This window comes from Homarus americanus, unplaced genomic scaffold (assembly GCF_018991925.1).
Source record: "Homarus americanus isolate GMGI-L3 unplaced genomic scaffold, GMGI_Hamer_2.0 scaffold32583, whole genome shotgun sequence".
In the NCBI taxonomy this organism is placed as follows: Eukaryota; Metazoa; Arthropoda; class Malacostraca; order Decapoda; family Nephropidae; genus Homarus; species Homarus americanus.
Window position 1 is genome coordinate 14625576 of NW_024713129.1, and position 21698 is coordinate 14647273.

Sequence of the window (21698 nt, forward strand, 5' to 3'; positions counted from 1 at the left end):
TGGAGGATATGTGGTTAACCATGAAGTCATTTAAACGCACTGTAGAGTAACGTTTACTTGTCATCCTCGTATGTGTTCATTCATAGAGTATATATGAGTAGTGTAGCAGAGGCGCGGGGATATTTATGGCAGTCAAGCAAGACGTAGCAGCACCAACAGTTGAGGGGGTTATGCCTGGCGATGTTTACCTGGCGTGGTAGTGGGCGGCCGCAGGGTAACCTTGGAGTACTCAACTTTTTGTTCGGAAGATTCTTATTCCCTTATGAGTGTTAACTTTACCACATCCTCGATTACTTTGTGTTCGTAATGCATTAATTGTTGATTCTGTTTATTAGGGCATTATGATGTTGATTATTACCTGTAATTTTATAGCTCAATGAATGATCAAAGCGCACCAATTTATGAAGAGGCAAGCTGCTATTGCATTCAGGCAGCATCGTCGGGGTAGCTGTACTAGTGGGCGGGTGGTTGTAGTGAGCCCGCCTGTGTCTCTACTGGGTGATGGACGTTGTTGCATCTTAGTTTTGTTGACTACTTAGTGTATGTAATCTTCCGCGTTCTGTTTCTTGGCGATATAAAGCTGTCTTATTTTCTTTATCACAGGATACTTTGTTTAATCTGTATATAGCAGGTGAGTCTTCGGGGTTATGTACTGAGGAGTTGTTGTGAGGCGGCGGCGGGGAATATCCCGAGGTAGGCATTCCACCTCTTCTCCTCCCAGGGTTCGGCAGTCCACCTCTCTTCCTCCCCAGGGTTTTCCTAGTCTTCATGCCTCACCCTAAATACTTATGTGATTCTGTAACCCACGTTGGCTTCTTTAATCCTGACTGCATCACCAGTTCCTTCGTTACTGACACAACTTCTGGTCTTAATGTGTTGGAAGTACACACGTGGGAGAAGTCACAACATACTTCACACTTCTCAGTATTGTCGTGCTGGGTAATATACACCTGCATACTACAACTAATTAGAGGTTCAGGTAATTTTGAAGTTACTGGTGAGAAAATATGAAACCTTTTATTTTTATCATAGCGTAGATAAGCTATTTTTAGGTATGTTTTTGTTTACGTTAATCCTGAAAGTGATGCAGTGGCTGAGTGGACACAGTGCTCACCTTCTGTCCTAAGTGTCATTGGTTAGATCTTGGGGGTCATTCACAGCCGACCATTGTGTAAATGGGTACCTGACTTTACAAGTTAGGGAAGTGAAGGCGGTCGAGTGCAGTGCCGGCCGGTCACGCTCTCTCTCCTTGCGTACCTTAAGTGTTTATGGGACCCACTTTCACTCTTAAGTCCTAAAAATAAACCCTAAGTCTCCTCCTTGGTTTATTCGTCCCTCCTTCTCTTCCAACCTCTCCCTCTATCCTCCCTTCTCTTCCTCCCCCTCTCAGGTTCCCCTCTGTTTTAAAACCCTGATGGACCTCACATGTTATATAAAGAGACAGGTTCGACGAGACCTTAATATAGTGGGAGATTGAAAGTCCCTTGAAAGATCACCTGTGTGTGGCAAGGTCTCATGGTCCTGTAGTCCCAGGGTCCCACACCTCACATATTTCCTGGATGACTTGACAAGACAGGGTAATGAGTGAAGGTTGGGTTAGGTTAGGTTAGTTTGGGTTTGGTTAGGTTAGGTTAGGTGAACCTCTTCGTTTATTCACGTTTGACCTTTATCTCCTTCAATGACCTTATCTCCCAGTGCTGGTGTTGGCTACGTTGTAGTACTTCCTGCTTGTGTTTCGCCGCAAAAGGAAGGTTGGTTATGTTGCCAGGTGGTGTATATATGAATGAATGTGTGTATGTATATATGTATTTATGTATGTGTAATTATATTTTTCGATTAGTAAACACTAATGGTATTTTTTTCCATAATGAAGACGATAAAATATAGTTCCATTAACAATATACTGTATATTTGTCATATTTTTATTTAAAGTCCTATATTAATTTTATTATAGAATAGTTAAGCTGGTGTTCATGGAAGATAATTATGTTAACGAGTTATATTTTCATCACGTCATTAAGTTATAATTTATCCTGTATTGATGTCAGATGTGTTAATAAGGGCGGGACACACGCCTAGTCCCCAGTATCACATCAGCTGGGCGGGAGGTCGGTCGGATGGTCTCGGTACAGTTGTTGGGCGGCTGGACTCGACAGGTGGTACCGTAAATATCTTTGGAAGAGAAAACACCTCATAAGAGTGTTTTCAGAAAGCTGTTTATTTTATTTTTCACCCATAAATATTTGAAGCACTTTTTTGCATCAATTTGTAAAGCTATAATCTAAACTGCTGTGTAACAATGTGTGTGTATAATAAACGGTTACAATCCAGTTATGTAATACCAAATAAATATCTACTGCCGCACGCGTCCTGTTGCTGTCAAGGAGGAGCCGCGAGAGGATGTTTGTATTACGGAGGGAGGGCGGGGTGGGGTGTGGGTGGTGGTGGCGGCGGTAGCGTTGAACTCTTGTTATGGGTTGAACATGACGTGCAACTAGGCTTCATTTGGGTCCTGAGGGCAGGTGAGGGAAATGTCGATACACCTAAGTAGCGGTTTTGTGTAAGTGTGTGTGTGTTTTCAGTTGCAGTCATCTGCAGGTGAGGAAGTTGAAGGTTCAGTGTTAGGTGAAATGTTGTGTGGTGGGGGGCAGAAACTACTCTCTCTGACACACACAGACGTTAGCTACACTATATGAGAGAGCACAGTCCGTTATATCAAGGACCATATAACGGACGAGACAGATTGATGTCCGTTAAATAGAAGTGTTTTTTTTGTACTATGCACATACCAACATGGCGGCATAAAACTCGACCTTGATATGAAAAAAAATAAAACACATTGTAGTTACTGTATATAGTTAAGAGGAGTTAATTACTGATACACCTGTACTACCCCCCCCCCAGTCAAGCTACAGGTACAACTCTTCCCCTTAAGTAGGGCTCATGGCTCCTCCCTGATCCCAAGGCAGCCATCGCAAGTCTTGGAACGTATATACTGCAGTGTACTGTATATTAAGACATGTTAGTTCAAGTATAAAAAGTACAGGTTTGGTTAGGGAAGATGGGGTTAGGTTAGGTTACGTTGGGGTAGGTTAGGTTAATTTTGGTTTGGTTAGGTTAGTTAAGCTCTACATCAAGGTCTGTAGGCGAACATAACCTCCGCTACACTTCTTTTTGTATTTTCGATTCCTGTATTCCCCAGAAAGGTTAACAAGTAAGATTTCAAAATGATACAGTAATTATTGGGTGTTGTATCTGTGTCATGTAAACCTGTGACGGACATTGTTTAAATATAGCTTTTTTGTAATGATAAGAGGAGTGTAGCTTTTGTAACTATTTGTTCACTTTATTACGAACAAAGACAATATTATCATGTTTGTTTTCCTGTTCAGCAAGATTGTAGGTATGATTAGTGTGTGTGTGTGTGTGTGTGTGTGTGTGTGTGTGTGTGAGGAAGCGTTTGAGAATATCTAAGGGAGAGACAGACCCTCCCCCCAATCACCTTCTCCCCTCTCCTACGCCTGGCCTTGTCACACACACACACACACACACACACGTACACGTTTATAATATATATACAATAACTGGCTATTACATTACTATTACACATATAAAACTCACTTGAAGATGTTTATAATAAAAACACAAACATCACATTGATTTATGTAAACACGAGTCATGTTTACCAAAAATAAGGTAATGTTTATGTTTTTGTGGGCGGGAGAGGTGTAGGCGTGGCGCTAATGAAGACCTGCCGTGTCATTGCCAACATTTGGATCGTGGTGAATTGATATAATATTTTGAAACGTCATCTATGATTGGCTTTAATAATATATGCAGGTGATTTAGTGCCAAGGATAACAGATACAGGTATTATATAATTAATTATAGAGAATTAATGACTATGTTATTATGGTAAGAGAAGATGAATTGTGTTTTATATATTAATGTCGCCACCGTTATGTCAACAAGGAAATTATTATTTTTTAACTGTTCGTATAATAACAGGAAGGACATGACCACGTGTTTAAAGCCAGTTCACCTTCAGTTAATCTTTAGTATAGGTTGTGGCCCCAAGTCTCATACCTTAAAGTAACTGAGTAAGATATAACTTCTTGTCTTACCTTAGTTGAGATAGCAGGTTAGGTGAGGTGAGTGAGTGGTTAGGTGAGGTGAGTGAGTGGTTAGGTGAGGTGAGTGAGTGGTTAGGTGAGGTGAGTGAGTGGTTAGAGTGAGGTGAGTGAGTGGTTAGGTGAGGTGAGTGAGTGGTTAGGTGAGAGTGAGTGGTGGTGAGTGAGTGAGTGGAGTGAGTGGGTGAGTGGTGGTGAGGTGAGTGAGTGGTTAGGTGAGGTTGAGCGTGAGGTGGTGGTGGTTGGTGAGGTGAGTGAGTGGTGGGTGGAGGTAGTGGAGGTGGGTGTGGAGGTGGTGGGGTGAGGTGAGGAGTGGTTAGTGAGGTGAGTGGTGGTGAGGGGGAGGTGAGTGAGTGGTTAGGGGTGAGGTGAGTGAGTGGTTAGGTGAGGTGAGTGAGTGGTTAGGTGAGGTGAGTGAGTGGTTAGGTGAGGTGAGTGAGTGGTAAGGTGAGTGAGTGAGTGGTTAGGTTAGATTAGTGTGCTCTGTTGTCTGTATTAAGTTCCAGGGGTTAAAAGTAAACGCGGGCTTCATAAGTCATTCCCCGTGCATAGTTTGAGGTACAGGGTGTTATAAATGGGGAGTAACTGTACGGTACTGTGTTATTTTTTTGTCTAACTGTTGTCGTGTAGGTGTAAGTTGATCTTGTTATTCTGCAGGTAAGTTGTCTACCTGTATGTGACGCTTGTGTCCCTCCCTCCCTCCCTCCCTCCCTCCCTCAACACACACACACACACACACACACACACACACACACTAACAAATATTCCTGTTGATATTAGGGTAACGCACTTTCTGTATACCTGCCTGGCTAGCTGCCTGACGGGGTGGATGTTGTAACAGTGACATAAAGACCTGGCAGGCTGCGAGCCCGTCACCTCCACCTACCTGTTATTGTTGTCACTTTCTCCTCCACTCCTCCTTTAACGTTAAGTCGAATCTGTCGGTTATACATACATACATACATACATCTTGGTTTACTGGTTTGTCATTCATGCATGGAGAAGGACTGTCATTATTGCTGTTTTTGTTTTCATATAAAGGTTCTTTTTAACGGTAAGTGATGATAATATTTTGGTAGATTGAGAAGGAAAACCTCTTTGAGTGCCCCTTCCCTCCACCCGCCAGAAGTGTGTCACCCTCCTCTATGTATGGGCGTGGAAGGTTATAGGCTTATATAAGTTTTGGTAAAAGTAATCAAGTCGACTCAACGCCTTCAAAGATAGTTAATGAGACTTAATGTTTATGCCTTATGCGGGGGAGGCATTACACAGAGAGTTGAGTACAATAGACTAAATCATCTCGTTTCAAGGTCGAACAAGAGAGAGTGAATGTTGTCGCTTATAACCCTCCTGTAGGTAGGTAGGTAATGGACCCTTTGTGAAACAGTGTAACGTGGCGTAGTACAGTGAAATCTCCATATAACGGATTCTCTCTCTCTCTCTCTCTCCATATAATTCGTGTTTCACATCTAACGGACCCTCAATATAACGGACTTTCCTCTATTTAGTTCGTTAAATAGAGGTTTCTCTATATGGCAACCAAAAATAAATTGGCCTCTTCACTGCGGCTGTGAGGTTTGGGCTGAAAGACGTGATACTCGGTTGAGATGTGGTTGGTGTATGAAGGCTGTTGTGGTGGTGTGGTAGCATGGTGGGTTGGTGGTGGTAGCATGGATGTGGGTGGGGTGGTAGGGGTAGTGTGGTTGTGGTTCGTGTGTTCATTAGTGTGGTGGCCGCGGTTTAGTGATGCGGTGAGCGGGTTAAACCATTTTTTTAGGTCATGACATTGAGAGTTTATTTATTGTTTACAATGTGTGGTATAACGATGGCTCTGAGGTGGTATAGTGTGGTAGTAATGGTAGTAGTAGGTAGTAGGGAGTGAGTACGAGAGGTGTGGGGGGGGGGGTGTCCGCCTCACACACCCACCCCCTACACCTCTGCCCCAGGATGAACACAGACGTTCTCAATAACCTCCCGTGGAATGATAGAATAAATTACTCATCTTCACTACACAGTCTTATATGCAGGTCCCCTACTCAAGGACCCGATAAACTTACATCACCTACGATTGATTAAGTTCAGGAAATTTGATAATACTGACAAGCATTCATACAGTCGTTAAGAGAGTAATTGGTAGTTATTAATTTGTGATGATGAGTAGGTCAGTGATGGAGGGAGGGATATCATTGTTGGGGGGAGGTATAGGAGTAATGTGAGTGTTGGAGGGTAGGGGTGGTGGTGTCAATGTTGGAGGGAGGGAGAGCAGTGTTGGAGGGAGGCGTGATCGTGTGGAGAAACGAGTGACTTAAGGAATGTGAGGATGATTGGTACCAGGCGAGGAAATGAGAGAGAGTGTGTTGTGAGGTCCCTTCCCTCCCCGGATAGTAGGAGACACCCGTTGGATAGGTAGATAGAGGGAGACTATTACTATTCATTGTTAGGGAGATTTGAGATAACATTTCATCAGATCCGAATGACGTTACAACACTTGAGTTGGTCTGTGTTGAAGGAGACGTTGTTGGTGACCGAGTGTAGGAGGTGGTCCAGTCATAAGGGCAGCATAGTGATACAAATGAGACCAGAAGGAGGGTAACGCACCAGCAGGAAGGAACCCACACGCTGATGAGGGAATATATAATGCTTTCTCGGCAATACTTATTTGGACCACTGTGCACACCTCTGTATCTTGCTGACCAAAACATTGACAGTTATCTCTCTCTCTCTCTCTCTCTCTCTCTCTCTCTCTCTCTCTCTCTCTCGTGTGTTGCTCTCCCCTCTGTTTACATCATCACCATCAAGTTCTAACCGTGTTGTTGTTGTTTCTTTGCTTCAGATAATCGGCCTCCTGGACGTCTTCACCCCGTCTAACAACTATGAGAACTTCCAGGACGTGTGAGTAACTACTGTGAGGTGGGGGTGTGTGTATTAATGAATGAAACGGACTCGTGTGTGTGTGTGTGTGTGTGTGTGTGTGTGTGTGTGTGTGTGTTTAGGTTAGATATAATGTAGGTTAGGTTGCATAGGTTATATTAGGATGGTTAATCTATACTTAAAATCAGCTGGGGTGACTAATGATCAGGTGATCCGGTCTTATAGTGCGAGATGAATGAAGCCGCCACAGTCAGTCAGCGTCGTAATCGTGTGAACGTTTCTCCTCTTGTTTACAGAAGGACCGTGAATGAATCTTATATGAACCATGTTGTGGGTGGGGGAGGAGGGTAGGAAGGGTGAAGGTGGGGTGGGGAGGATGGGGGAGTCTTGTAAATATTATGCCCCACTGTTTATAGCAACTGACTCGTATATGAATCATAAGGACGACGTGAATGTGGTCAGTCGGTGCAAGAGGGAAGGTGGACTCGGGTCTTGCATGGCACTGGCTCTGTATTTATATTTTTGTTTTGATAGTTATTGGTCTTTTTTTTTACACCAATTAGTGTTTTTTTTAGTTAATGGTTTTGTTTTTGTTTTAATAGTTATTGGTTTTGTTTTTGTTTTGATAGCTATCGGTCTGGTTCATGTTATAATCCACGCAGTCGTGATATAATAATAATAATAAACGGTTTATTAATAGAGTTGCAGCCGGTGGCTGAAAATATACAGACTTACATTTGATTTAGACATAATGATATAATATGTATTGAATACATTTACAGGGCTGTACAGTAGAGGGGTAGAGCTGTAGACTGTATATGGGGTGTGGGGGGGTAGAGCTGGGGGGTGTGGGGGGTAGAGCTGTGGACTGTATATGGGGGGTGTGGGGGGGTAATTAATGTCAAAACACCAGGTTAGAGGGAGGGAGGGGTCGATGTTCACTACTTGCCCTTGTTTACACCTTCACGGGTGTGGTTACAGACGGACGCAGATCAATTTGGTCTGGTCGAGCCGGTAGTAAATAATAAAATATATACATAACAGGTTTACCATTAGTAGGTGGTGGAGGTCACATGGTGTGTGGGAGGCATGGTGTAGCTCATGTCTACCCCACACACACACACCACCGCCACACCCACCTATACACACGCAACACTATACACCACCACACCCTCGCCCCATATAGGCAACAGCGTGAAGCACTCGTAATGTCTAGGCCACTGTCATCACGGTAAGAGAGAGAGTAATTGAAACTCTCTCTCTCTCACACACACACACACACACACACACACACACACTGAATGAATTTTAATGAATATACCCGGACTTCATGCACTTAAAAAACCCACCTTTTCCTTCACCTTCCCTTCCTCCTTCCAACCCACCCACCCCACCTTCCCTCCTACACACCTTCCCTCCCTCCCTCCTCCCTAACCTTCCTGCTTCCCTCCCTCCTCCCTACCCTCCCACCTTCCCTTCCTTCCTCCTTACCTCCCTCCCTCCCTCTCATTGTATTTGGCTCACGTAGGGCCTTAAACTTCCAGATGACCTAAAAATACCACCATGCACCAACCAGCCTGTGGAAGGACGTGGTAGAGGTAGTAGTAGTAGTAGTGGTAGTAGTAGTGGTAGTGGTGTAGCAGTAGTGGTGATGGTAGTAATAGTGGTGGTGGTAATACCTCGATTTAACGAACTATAAGATCGAAAGTCCGTTATATGGAGGGTTTATTAAAAGCACACTCATGTACAGTAGATTAGCTACGGATAAAGTAATTGATTAATATTAGATAACTGGAGTCGTGTACATTAGAATTACATAAGGCACGTAGATTATAATTAGATAAACGGCGTATAAATTTAAGTTAGATAAATTGATATAGATTAAAAGTCAGTTGATTTGTTTAAGATTACTATCAGATAAAATCGTAGATAAGTTAATTGAAATATAATTATATCTTAAAGGTATAATTGAACAGGTGTGTGTGTGTGTGTGTGTGTGTGTGTGTGTGTGTGTGTGTGTGTGTGTGTGTGTAAAACTATACGGTATCTCAGTAGTGTTTTATAACTATATATTTAATGTACTAAGATTAGCATAAACTTTTAAGAGAAATAGTTGACATGTATAGAAAAATGAGATACTGTGGTCATATAATTAGGGAAGAGAGGATAATGACAGACATTATAATGGGTGGAAGTTAGGTGTGTGTGTGTGTGTGAGATAATGGAAGAAGTGAACACAGGAAGGCTATTAATTAATCGTTTAAGGAAGCGTCACTTAGCCTTACTGAGAAGAGTGTGTACTACAACCTCCTCTTAATTAACTCCAAAGATAAACATGAAATTGACAAACCGGAGTAAAAATTCTCTTGGAGTTGTTTTTATTTTATTTTTTTATTATTCGTCTCTGTTCCGCGAATTTAGGACCAGGGAATGATTCTCTCTCTCTCTCTCTCTCTCTCTCTCTCTCTCTCTCTCTCTCTCTGTGGAGGAAGTTAGATAAGATAAGATAAGATAAGGTTCGCGATAGGGAAGATTAATCTCAGGTGAAATAAGTTGGGGGGGGTGTGATCCTTAGAGAGGAACACCAGGCGCTGCTAAATGTTTATGCTGGCGATGTCTGTGTGTGTATGGCGCGCACACACACACACACACACACACACACACACACACACACACACACACACACACTCTGATGACCTCTGACTGTAGGAGGTGACTGGGAGCATGACAGTCAACACGAGCGAACTGGATAGTGTGTGTTGGGGGAGGGAGAGGTAATGTTATCTGGGGCGAGAGTCGGCGACGCATCCTGTAGTCTCAGGTGTATGTACAGTATGTGTGTGTCTGTATGAGGGAGGTAGAGGTAGGGAGGAGAGAAGGGGAAATAGAGAGGGGGGTTGTAGAGTGAAGGACGGAGAGAGTGTGGAGGAAAGGGACAGAGAAAGGGGGGGAGATTGATGCACTGAATATTGTCTTCGGAAGTACTGCACGGGCAATGTGTTACGGGGCGTGTGTGTTGGGGGAGGGGCGGGGGTGTACAGCTGAGACGTGTGGCTGATATTTTGGTGGTAATAGTCACGAGCGGTGGCGACGACTACAGACGGACGGACGGACGGACGGACACTGTGGCGCTCTCTCTCTCTCTCTCTCTCTCTCTCTCTCTCTCTGTGTGTGTATACTGCTTTCTCCAACATTATCATCATCATCACATCACCAACACCACCACCACCACCACCACCACCAACACCACACCACCAACCACCACCACCACCACCACCACCACCACCAACACCACCACCACACCACCACCACCACACACCACACCACCACCAACACCCACACCACTTTCCCAACATTAGTTAAAATTATTTCCATTTTCCCCTTCCTTCTTTTCTCCTCCTTCCTTCCCTTCCTTCCTTCCTTCCTTCCTTCCTTCCTTCCCTTCCTTCCTTCCTTCCTCTTTCCTTCCTTCCCTTCCTTCCCTTCCTTCCTTCCTCTTTCCTTCCTTCCCTCTCTCCTTCCTTCCCTCTTTCCTTCCTTCCCTCTTTCCTTCCTTCCCTCTTTCCTTCCTTCCCTCTCTCCATCCTTCCCTCCACCCCTCAGTAATTATGTGAGTGTGCCTCCAGCAGCCACGTGTAAGGAACATGGGAGATGCACCTGTCCAATATTGAAATGAGTGTTTTGAGTGATAGCTGTTCGTGTCATTCGCGGTATTCTTCTCTTTTCGTGTTATTCTCTGTTTTGTTGGTCGTGTCGTTCGTTAATTGTTATAGGAGGTAGAGAGGAAGGGGAGAAAGAGTTTGTGGTAGGGAGGAAGGGGGAGAGAGAAGGTGTGGTGGGGATGAAGAGGTGTAGAAATAGAGGAAGGGGTGGGTGAAGAGAGGATGAAGGGGGAGGTAGAGAGGAAGGGGTGGGTGAAGAGAGGATGAAGGGGGAGGTGAGAGGAAGGGTGGGTGAAGAGAGGATGAAGGGGGAGGTAGAGAGGAAGGGGTGGGTGAAGAGAGGATGAAGGGGGAGGTGAGGAGGAAGGGTGGGTGAAGAGAGGATGGGAGGTAGAGAGGAAGGGGTGGGGTGAAGAGAGGATGAAGGGGAGGTAGAGAGGAAGGTGGGTGAAGAGAGGATGAAGGGGGAGGTGAGGGTGTGAAGAGAGGATGAAGGGGGAGGTGGTAGAAGAGAGATGAAGGGGAGGTAGAGAGGAAGGGTGGGTGAAGAGAGGATGAAGGGGGAGGTAGAGAGGAAGGGGTGGGTGAAGAGAGGATGAAGGGGGAGGTAGAGAGGAAGGGGTGGGTGAAGAGAGGATGAAGGGGGAGGTAGAGAGGAAGGGGTGGGTGAAGAGAGGATGAAGGGGGAGGTAGAGAGGAAGGGGTGAGTTCTTGATTGTAGACAACTTCGCTGAAAAAAGCTTTAATTTATTTACACACACCTGTGGTTCCTGGTATTGATTCATCTATTAGTGTGGGGTGTAGGACGTGGGGACTACTGACAGGTGTGGGAAGGGGTGTAATAAGGGAGTGTGTGGGTGTAATGAGCGTGTGTGGGTACTTTATGGTTGTATGTTGACGCGCTATGCTTATATTGATAATGGTTCAGGATTTAAAGTGGGATTCGAAAACGTAAACATAGGCGCTGACAGTGAAGGAGGAAGGGGAGAGAGGAGTGCAGAGCTTAGATGAAGAGATTAACATAGAAGTGGTGGCGTGTGTCTAGGTAGAAGCTAGGAGGATAGGTAAGGCGGGTATAATGCGAGGGAGGAAGAACAGGAGGTAGTTAGACAGATGTAGACAGTAAACAACGATAGATGATGATGTTTTACGCCCGCTCAAATCAAAGACAAACTCAGGTCGATAGAAGACAGGAATTCCTAATTAATTGTCGCATATCATCTCTGTCTAGTTATATACGGTGTTGTGGTGTTTGATCCAGAGGCTTAGTGTTTAGCTTGTGAATTATTAATTCTCTCTCTCTCTCTCTCTCTCTCTCTCTCTCTCTCTCTCTGGAATTATCTTCCTTTCCTCACCACCCACTCGCCATCATCACCACCTACCCCATTATCATCACCTTCAAGCTTAATTACACAGCTATCAGGCAGCTTAAGCTTTATCTACGAGATGTTGGCTCAGGGTTTATGAAGCTTGTACCGTATGTTTACCGAGACCATTGGACACACCCAGGTAATGCAGCGAAGGGTAATGTGTGGTGGCTAGGAGTAGAGGGGGGGAGGAGGAGGTGAGAGACGAAAAGGAATAAGAGGAAGAAAAAAAAGAGGAGGAAGAGACAGAGAGAGAATATATCACAGTAAGAGGCGTGTGGCTGTACGTGAACTTTACGACAACATAAAGCAATGTTTATGGGGCAGACCTCAACATCCAGCAGGGGTCGTGATGCAGGTGGCAGATTAGGTTAGGTATTATCTCTCACCCCCAGGGATAATATATACTGACACACACACACACACACACACACACACACACACCTCACAATACCGTGGGGTGGGGTAGCTGGGGGGTACACGCTGATGGGGGGCTTCTTAGGTGCCACAAGTATTGATTTAAGTCAGGTAGGTATAGAGAATGGAGGTCAATGTTATCAGACTAAGTATAGCTTAACCCATTCTGGCGCCCTACATCCCCTTAGCTGTCTCTGCCTGCCGTCACACACACACAGGTTAATGATCGTGTAAAGAGTGACACAAAATTGTTGGTGGTGAGAGAAATTGTGACATAGACGATTACAAGATAGTGTTTGTTTGTGGGGTAACCTTTGACACACACACACACACACACACACACACACACACACACACACATATGACTGATGGTGTTGGCAGATGAGTCATGTTAAGTGTGTGGTGTTGATGGACAGGATGAGTGTGTTTGTGTGTGTGGAGGAGGACAGCAAGGTGACCCCTAGTCAATTTACTGTACCTGGTGATGACATTAACTCGAGTTCCTCCTCTTCTTCCTCCTCCCCCTCTTCTTCCTCCTCCAGCTTCTCCTCCTCTTCTTCTACCTCCTGCTCCTCCTCTTCCTCCTCCTCCATCGTCACCACCTACCATTTAACCTTGTATCTGCTCTCCTGCCACCCTCCTGCTGCTCTCTCACCTTCCATCAACTCTCCCACGCTCTTGTCAACGGTTGTGGGACGTACTGGGATTAGCTGGTTAGATGTTGGGGGGAAAGTGTGGGGTTGAGACGAACACACACACACACACACCATCATCATCATCATCATCATCATCATCAGAACCTACAGGTTAATACAGCTGGTTAGGGCTTACTGTCCCCCTCAAGGCTATAGGCTGTAGTGTGGGGGCGGCAGTGTCACTCTCGGGTCCAATGGTCTTACGGCATTAGAAGCTCACCCAGTGAAGGTTAATAACTTCACGCAATTATTGACGAGGTTGAGTGTGGGGATTAGCTGAAGTTTTTAGGTCACCAACAGCCTTTGCACAGCTCTACTTAGAATTTAACCTTTGTAAAGAGGTCAGCTTCGAAATGAGCTGAGCAGGTTAACAGCTTTTGCCTGCTGAAAGGATAGATACTGTACATGCAAGATGTCTCGGGAACAAAAAAATATTCACATTGCCTCATAGATTTTTGTGGAGATGGCGCATATGTTTGTGTTACAGCAACATTGTCCATACTTGTTGATGTATGAGGTGTATCATAAGTGAGGATAGTGTTACAATACTTGCATCTAAGGGGCTGTCACGTTGGCCAAAACTTCTGCACTCCTTGGGAGAAAACAGCAATACACCTGTTTTCACCTGTTAATTACTTGATTCAGATATTTTTTATGCTTAATACAGTTAAAATCGGTATATTGCACCATTTAAACATGTTAATTTTCAGTTTCAAGGTGAAAAGAATTTTTAGCAAGCAAAAAGTGGGTTCGTGATATTTTTGAGGTTTTGATTCTGTTCATAATATCAATAAGGTACAGGTAAAGTATTGTACTTAATGTTCTGATGAAGGATATGGGCCTAATTTTTTTCTTCTCTCTCCAGATACTTAGTAACATCTCTAATGGGAGCTGACCTCAATAACATCGTCAAAACACAGAAACTCACAGACGACCACGTTCAGTTTCTCATATACCAAGTACTCCGCGGCCTCAAATACATTCATTCAGCCGGTATCATACACAGGGTGAGTACTGTACTCTACACCTCACTTATGGATTCTTACACCAGTTTGTTATTTGAAATTGGATTGAAATTATAGGAGTCTTCTAGTTTACATATTTTAGAAGCTTGGAAGTTTAATTAGGGTACAATGCTATCACACACAATTGAGTTATGTTTCAGAGACTGTACTGTAAATACAGATTAAAAATACAAGCATAATTACCTCCACCAGGACTTGAAGCCAAGTAACATAGCAGTAAATGAGGACTGTGAGCTGAAAATCCTAGACTTTGGTTTGGCAAGACCCACAGAATCGGAGATGACGGGTTACGTAGCCACCAGATGGTACCGGGCACCAGAGATTATGCTTAACTGGATGCACTATAACCAGACAGGTATATTATACGAACACTTTCTTGTGCATTTTTATTTTTTCTAGATCTACAATTCTGAGTAATGTACAGCAGAGCATAACAGGTAGTGAATATCGCAAGACCCACAGAATCGGTTAAGATGATTGTTTCAATGGGTTACGTACCGCCACCAGATGGTACCGGGCACCAGAGATTATTTTCTTTAAATCAACACTGCATTATATATTGTCAATATGTAAAATATATTTCAAAATGACCAATAATTTGCTTGGAAACACAGCGTTTAGTTGAAGAGAGTCTCAAGCAAGATGTTACCTCCAGTGAAAACAGACAGGTATATTATACGAACACTTTCTTGTGCTTGATTTTACTATTTTTAAGCCCTCGATTAATGTATTGGCGGACTGATACTAAAAGTTCATGTTGAGTAAGAAATCGTTACGAAGCAGAGATCCTTATGGAAGGCAGGTAAGAAATTTGAATATCGTCACTGTAGTTTAGTTGAACAAAATTAGAATTACTGTATTACTGATCACCCTAGACCACATTGTACTATACGTCACTTTGTATCTAATAGTAATTGACTCCGGAGGTTTTACGTTTGATATTAATTATGGCTTTATGATCACTTAGTTATTTACATCAGTGGGATTAGCATAGGTGACCAAATTAGGCTTGATCATTTATTGGGGAAGTACAGTACAGTAGATGTAAACGTCAATCAATGCACGAGGGAAGTAAATAGAGTTTTCTCCGTTTCAGTGGACATATGGTCGGTGGGGTGCATAATGGCCGAGCTTCTAACGGGGCGAACACTCTTTCCTGGCGCCGATCGTATCCTTTTTCCCCCTTGTTTAGTTTTGATACAGTTAAGAGATCTCAAGTTGATTGTCACTTATTTTAGGCCGATCAAAATGTCATAAAGATTTAGTTCTATGTACATACAGTATACAGGCTGTCACTGATGTACTACTTGTGTACATTTAGCCGTCAGTTGCATTATATATTCATATGTTCCTGTGTTTGATGAAGTCTTTTTCCCCTGTTGTTACGTTTCTCTCATAACCAACCACAGGAGGGTATCCATGACAGCAGGTAGGGACTCTATTTTTATTATTGTGGTTTACTGTCTGATGTTTTAGTTATTGGTAAGTGTACAGATATGACTGACCTCTCTTTCAGAATGTTTAAGACAGAAAAACCCCGCTTGATTTTGCGATGTTCGGATGTAACTAATATGCTCTTTTACCCCTTCACTATGGGGATGCCACTTTTAGTATTTTATTTTGCTAATGCCAGATGATTTGGTTCAGCGGAGAGAGGACCCCGGACACAAGGGGTTAAAACTAACAAACTTGATTTAGGTTTTATGACGCATTGATGGGTGGTCTTGTGGCTACAGTCATGGTGGTGTTGGTCCATATGGTGTTCGTTCTTTTTTATGGTACTCAATAAGACATCATTACCTGTGACAAATTGTTACTGGACTGTATATAGTTTCAGTAATATTTTATTTTTCAATCCAAATATATAATGCATTGTTTATGTTCATATTTCTGTATTGTCCTGTGAAAACATACCTTGCATAATCTGTGGATTGAATATTATGGTGATGACAATATTGGTGTAGTCAAAGTGCACTATAATCTTTTGTTTTATTTCAGTGTACAGTATCTCATGCTTGAGGGTCATAAAGAATTAATTTATAAATTCATTTTATAAACCTGCACCTCACAGGAACATCATTTTCACTCTCACAGAGCATAGCGTCATCCAACACCCAGAACCAAAATAATGACCTATAGTCATGATTCTTGTATATAAATTGCAGGGTTGACAAAAACCATTGTTTTAAAAAACCTTGGTTTCTAAAAACATTATTTTTAAACCTAAAAAATAACTGTGGGGGTTTAGTGCTATTATGTTGGTTTAATTAGTTTTTAGTATTTGTAGCCCTTTTTATACATTTTTAATATGCTATTAATCATAAACTTTTCATTCAGGATGATTTAGCAATCATATAGTATACTCTTTTTCCATCTAAAAAAAATCACCGTGCAAAAGCCAAATTTGAAAAACACAAGCTTTGATCAGTCACCCAGACTCATCCTATGTGCTTAAAAGACAAAAAGTAAGTTTAAGTTCTTCTTAATGCATGGAAAATACTATTCTACTTTTACAGTTTAAAGTTTTAAATAATTTATTTAAGTACAGTTGGAGAGAGATGGTCAGTGGTAACTTGGCTCCCCTGGACCTGTATAATACATGATCTGAACATATTAGGGTCAGAGCCCAACTGTAAATAGAAGCAGTCACCAGTTATACTGAACAGTGACAACTTGGCTCCCTTATAATCAGGATTTGAGATGTGTGCAGCTCTGCAAGAAAGCTTATTATCACCACTTTCTCCAGTGTATAATAGTTCACATCCATGTATATATTGAACAACCATGGGAACATAACGCATCCCTGTCTAACACCCACGTTTATTTCAAATGTTTCACTTTATTTCCCATTTACTCTCACTCTTTCCCTGTTGTTCTCATGGAGCGCTGAACACTTTTTCTATCACCAGTACAGCACATTGGCACCATTAAGATACATATGCAGTGTACTGTACTAAAAAAAAGAAATCTGTCACTGTCTTACACCTTTCACTTTTCTCAAGTTTTTTTGTTCCCAACTATTTCCAGCATTACAGTCTGCCAGTGCATTCCTGCTCCTCCAGAATTTCATTATTTCTCCATCCAATCACCAGTAGGTTAGCAATACTTCCTCCCAGCTGTAATTTCTCAGAGCTTTTTCAGTATATAGTCCTAAAAATTATCCACCATTTGTCAAGCACTAATTTGCTTTCCTCTCTGATCTTCAGTAGTACAGTATTCCAGTTCTCCGATAATTTGGACTTCTTGATAAATTATTTATTCGTTGCATCTTGAATAGCTTTCAAGACTTACTCAACAGTAATGCAACACACTCCTAACAACTCCAGCTCTCCAAAAAGAGCACTGAATAACAATTTCTGTATGTCTAAAAACTTTGCTGATGGTATATCCCTGGACCCCTCTCCTGGCGGTGAAGTATCTGTCTGTTGTTGACTCACAGCCACCTCTTCCCGTTTAGTAGTCACTTGTTGAGCGAATAAGGGTGTGCCCTAGAGTCATGGTACACTAATGGGCTGTCTTTCTTTTTTATAGGTTAATTTAAATGTGGTTTATAAAGATATCATCCTAGACTTGATGGAATAATTTTGAAGAGTTTCTGTAGTGGTGTTGGCCCAGGTACAAGTACTGACCTTTTTATCAACATTATATGACAAAATATTGCAAGTGGTATTGGTGGTCATGTGCCAAAGATTTTAATTACAGTATCTTATAGTTGGTATCAGTTGTTTCCTTTTGATTTGATTTATAACAATTAATTTTGTTTGTAAGTGGGTGGAACTTGTGCTATAGACGAGGAGCTGTCGGGTTTCTTACACTTTATAGTGAATAATCTAAGTCAGACAAGTTTATATTATGTAATAGCATAGCATAACTTCCTTTTCTTTATGTGTGAGAACTTAGAAGTTATGATTGAGGGATTCTTCCAAATGTACAGCAACCCTTATTTTCCATCAGCAGGATCCATAATCATGTATGTTGATTTTTTCTAACATAGTGATTTGTGAGGATCTTGAAGGCTGAATAGTGTTGGTGTGCTGGGAAAAATGTTTACTCCCGTTAGTCTGCGTCAAGTCACAGTACCAGAATTAAGGGTTATTCATGCTTCAGGTCTGTTCTTCAATAGATAAAATTAATAGTTATTTTCTCTATAATATTATTATTAGAGTAAAGAATTAGGTTTTTTTTTGGATTATGAGTTATCTTTATTTAATTTTTTTAGTATTAAATTATGTTATTTATTTCTTATTTGAAAAGATTGAATTGAAAAAAAAACATACAACAATTAGAAAGGGCTTATTATGTGCATTACAGAAATGGAAAAATAGTGTATCAGAGTTTGTTTTTTTTTTTTTTTAATACTAGTATATATATGCATGACAAGCACGGTACTTTGTTCTACATATACTGTACAGTACAGTACATGAATAATACTACAGGTACTCGCCCACTATAGGTTACAGCTATACACACCTTTTCTCCATCTTTTCCATCAACATGCTCCTCACTCTTCTTATTATCATTGCTGATACTGTAGTTAATTGAACCATGGAGCTTTTAATCTTGTTTGCATTTCTCCAAATTGAACGTACGCTTCACTTGCTGATGTTAAACAGAACTCATTTAGAGTGAGAGAGAGAGACGGGCGGCTCTACATTAAATCTAACCAGTTGGCTTTCTAGTGAACTTGGGATAAGATAAGGATGTGTAAATTATGCATAACTGTTTTATGTCTCAACTGACAGAGTGTTGAGTGCGGTCTTAGAAAATAATATTGATGAATTAGCAAGATTGGAAAATGAAGAATATGGAGATGGATTATTGAATGTTGGTTGTGAAGTTACGAGAGTGAACAGAATAAGAACTACTGTATGTAGAATAGGGAAAGGAGTGCTTAGTTAATCTGTGATCTGTATATGGAGTGTGGGTGGAACAGAGTGATAATGGTGATTGAGTTCAGTGAAATGGAGGAGAGTGAGTGGATGAAAGCGGTGTAGCATTTTACAAAAAAAGAAGACTTACAGATACTAGGAGGAGATTTTGTATTTGCCTCCCCATTGGATAATTAGAAATGGTTCTTTAGATATACAGCATCATTTTGACGTTAGATTTTATCCACGAAAGTATTTCTGTCTTGAATCCCCATATTCTCTGTATTTTGGTTCTTTAATGATTGTGGACACTTTTATCTTTTTTTATTTTCCTTCTTTTTGTTTTTTGTTTTTTTACTATAATTATTATCCTTTTCTGACATTGCTTCAGGCTGGAGCAAGTGTGTTAATGGAGACAGTCTTAGTTTCAGTTAGTTTTCTTTATTGCTGAAGTTTAGATCCCATAATGAGGCAGCCAGTATAACAGATTAAGCCGTGTTTCATAGTTACATAGGATTGTAAAAGGGGTTAAAAGATCACAATAAAGAGAATCACTGAAAAGAAATGTGTGTCTGAGGGCTGAAACGTGTGCTTTTTTTTCTGAGGACCCACATCAGATTTGAACTAAAATCATTCCAGTAATTGCTGCTAACAATGTGTATAATCTAAAACTCCAGAAGAGAACATGTATATACAGTATATATATATATATGTGTATACAGTATTTACCCGAGTGACAATATATACCGTAGCAATATCCAAACAATTTAAAATCTTGCTTGAATTACCCTGCCTGTTTGCGTGTGTGTGATCGTTTGTGTTGGTGTGTAAGAGTTGTGCCTGTCCTAGCATGTGCTGTTGTGGCCCTTAGTTGAGACCTTAGATATCCAGCAGCTTAATCTTATCATGGAGCTGTTGGGGACGCCACCACAGGAGTACCTCAACCGCATCACCTCGGAATCGGTAAGTTAGTCCTCTACAGCTGCCTCTGCCCTCGTCTGTATAGTATAGTCGATGCTTTGTTGTCTTAACCCTCTGATTGTGCTTCTGTTAGTTATCAAAATGGGTGTATATGGTAGCATGTAATGACTGGGCATTCATGGCTGATTTACATTAATAATACCACATATATCTCTAGCAATGAAACATACACAACCTTGGCTGACTATCTCAGCAATTAATTAAATCTGTTTTCAATATTAAACTAACATCCATTTGAATACGAAGAAAAACCCGAGGTGACAAGCATGAGAGGGGTTTCACTGGAGAGAATTGCAGGAACAGACCGTACTTCGATGTTGGTGTGTGAATAATGTTGTGTATTTAAGACCCACCGTGCTGTATGGAAGAAAAGTCTTGAGATATAAACAAACAAACTTACATTTTCTTCTGCTTTATATAGAGTTTGGCATCAGTTTAAGAATACGTACAGTGTGCAGTAAAATGTCCATCTAATGGAATATGTTGGGGAGGGCAGTGTGTCATATCGAGGTCCGTCGTTAGATATGACCCCCTCCCCCCCTTGCAATCTGCCGGACTGTATGACAAAAAGTAGCTTCTTATATCTAAGTACGTAAGATGTGAAACCTCTAATTAACGGATTATGTAGAAGAGGATAGTCTTTTATTTGTTGGTTTGCTTAGTCTTTGGCAGATTAATTAATTTTTCATGCTGAAATTCTATATATATCTGGTATAACTGTCAATCTTGTTTTGGTTGGCCCTGAGACTGAGGCCAGGCTCTATGGTGTACAGGTGGAGAATATCACACCCTCGCCGGTACTGCTGAAAATATATAACGACACTTCTGGTGGTCTGAAATAAAAGCAGTACTGTACTATACTGTAGTACTGTACTGTATTGTACTATAATATCATGAATGCAGTACATACTGTACTATAGTGTACTGTAGTAGATACTATATTGTATGTAGTACTGTACAGTGTGTGTGTATGTATATATATATATATATATATATATATATATATATATATATATATATATATATATATATATATATATATATATATATATATATATATATATATATATATATATATATAAAACAGTAACTGGGCATGAATACAACAGAACTGTACGGTTGGCGGCAAAAACGAAGAATCGTCTGGGAACTGGAAACACAAAATGTTTTGTCTGGCCTGATCTGTCAGTCTTCATCATTACAAGATATATTTATATCTTCACATTACAAGGGAAGTTTTCAGTGTTTGAGTTTAGTACATATTCAATTAATTTGATAGATTATGTACCATTTGGTGTGTTTGTTTCCTTTCTGGCAGAAGTTTTGATAATTATTGAAGTCTGTGACAAGAAGATGAAGTATTCTCAGCTTTAATTTTTTTTCCAAATGATCACAACATAATTGAATTTTCTAAACATAATTTTATATACAGTACTGTAAATTATTTCTACATTCACCCCATATACTGTACAGTACAGTACAGTACAGTCCACAGAACGACATCCACTTTTCATCCTACACAGTCCCTTAACTCACTCTAATTTATCTCTCTCTTCACTTTTTCAAGCCAGATGTTGTGTTTGTATCAACTTACTCACAAGTTTTCTTTATTAATATCTACTTTTTTTATGCTTCATCTTCTTCCTAATGTTTGTTTTAATATTTGCACTTCAGTTTGTTAT

At 41.3% G+C, this 21698-nt stretch overlaps 1 protein-coding gene across 3 annotated transcripts in view; it reads left to right on the top strand.

The window, feature by feature from the left end:
- Nucleotides 1-21698, top strand: part of LOC121868235 (mitogen-activated protein kinase 14-like) — a 46422-nt gene that overhangs the window by 13152 nt on the left and 11572 nt on the right. For 2 of the 3 annotated variants that reach the window (XM_042368559.1, XM_042368550.1), the window contains exons 3-6: nt 6964-7022; nt 14008-14149; nt 14360-14522; nt 15264-15335. In XM_042368559.1, the coding sequence (XP_042224493.1) occupies nt 6964-7022; nt 14008-14149; nt 14360-14522; nt 15264-15335 (436 nt within the window). Of the gene's footprint in view, nt 1-6963; nt 7023-14007; nt 14150-14359; nt 14523-15263; nt 15336-19918; nt 19999-21698 lie in introns of all 3 variants that reach the window. The other variant, XM_042368569.1, reaches the window with a different exon arrangement.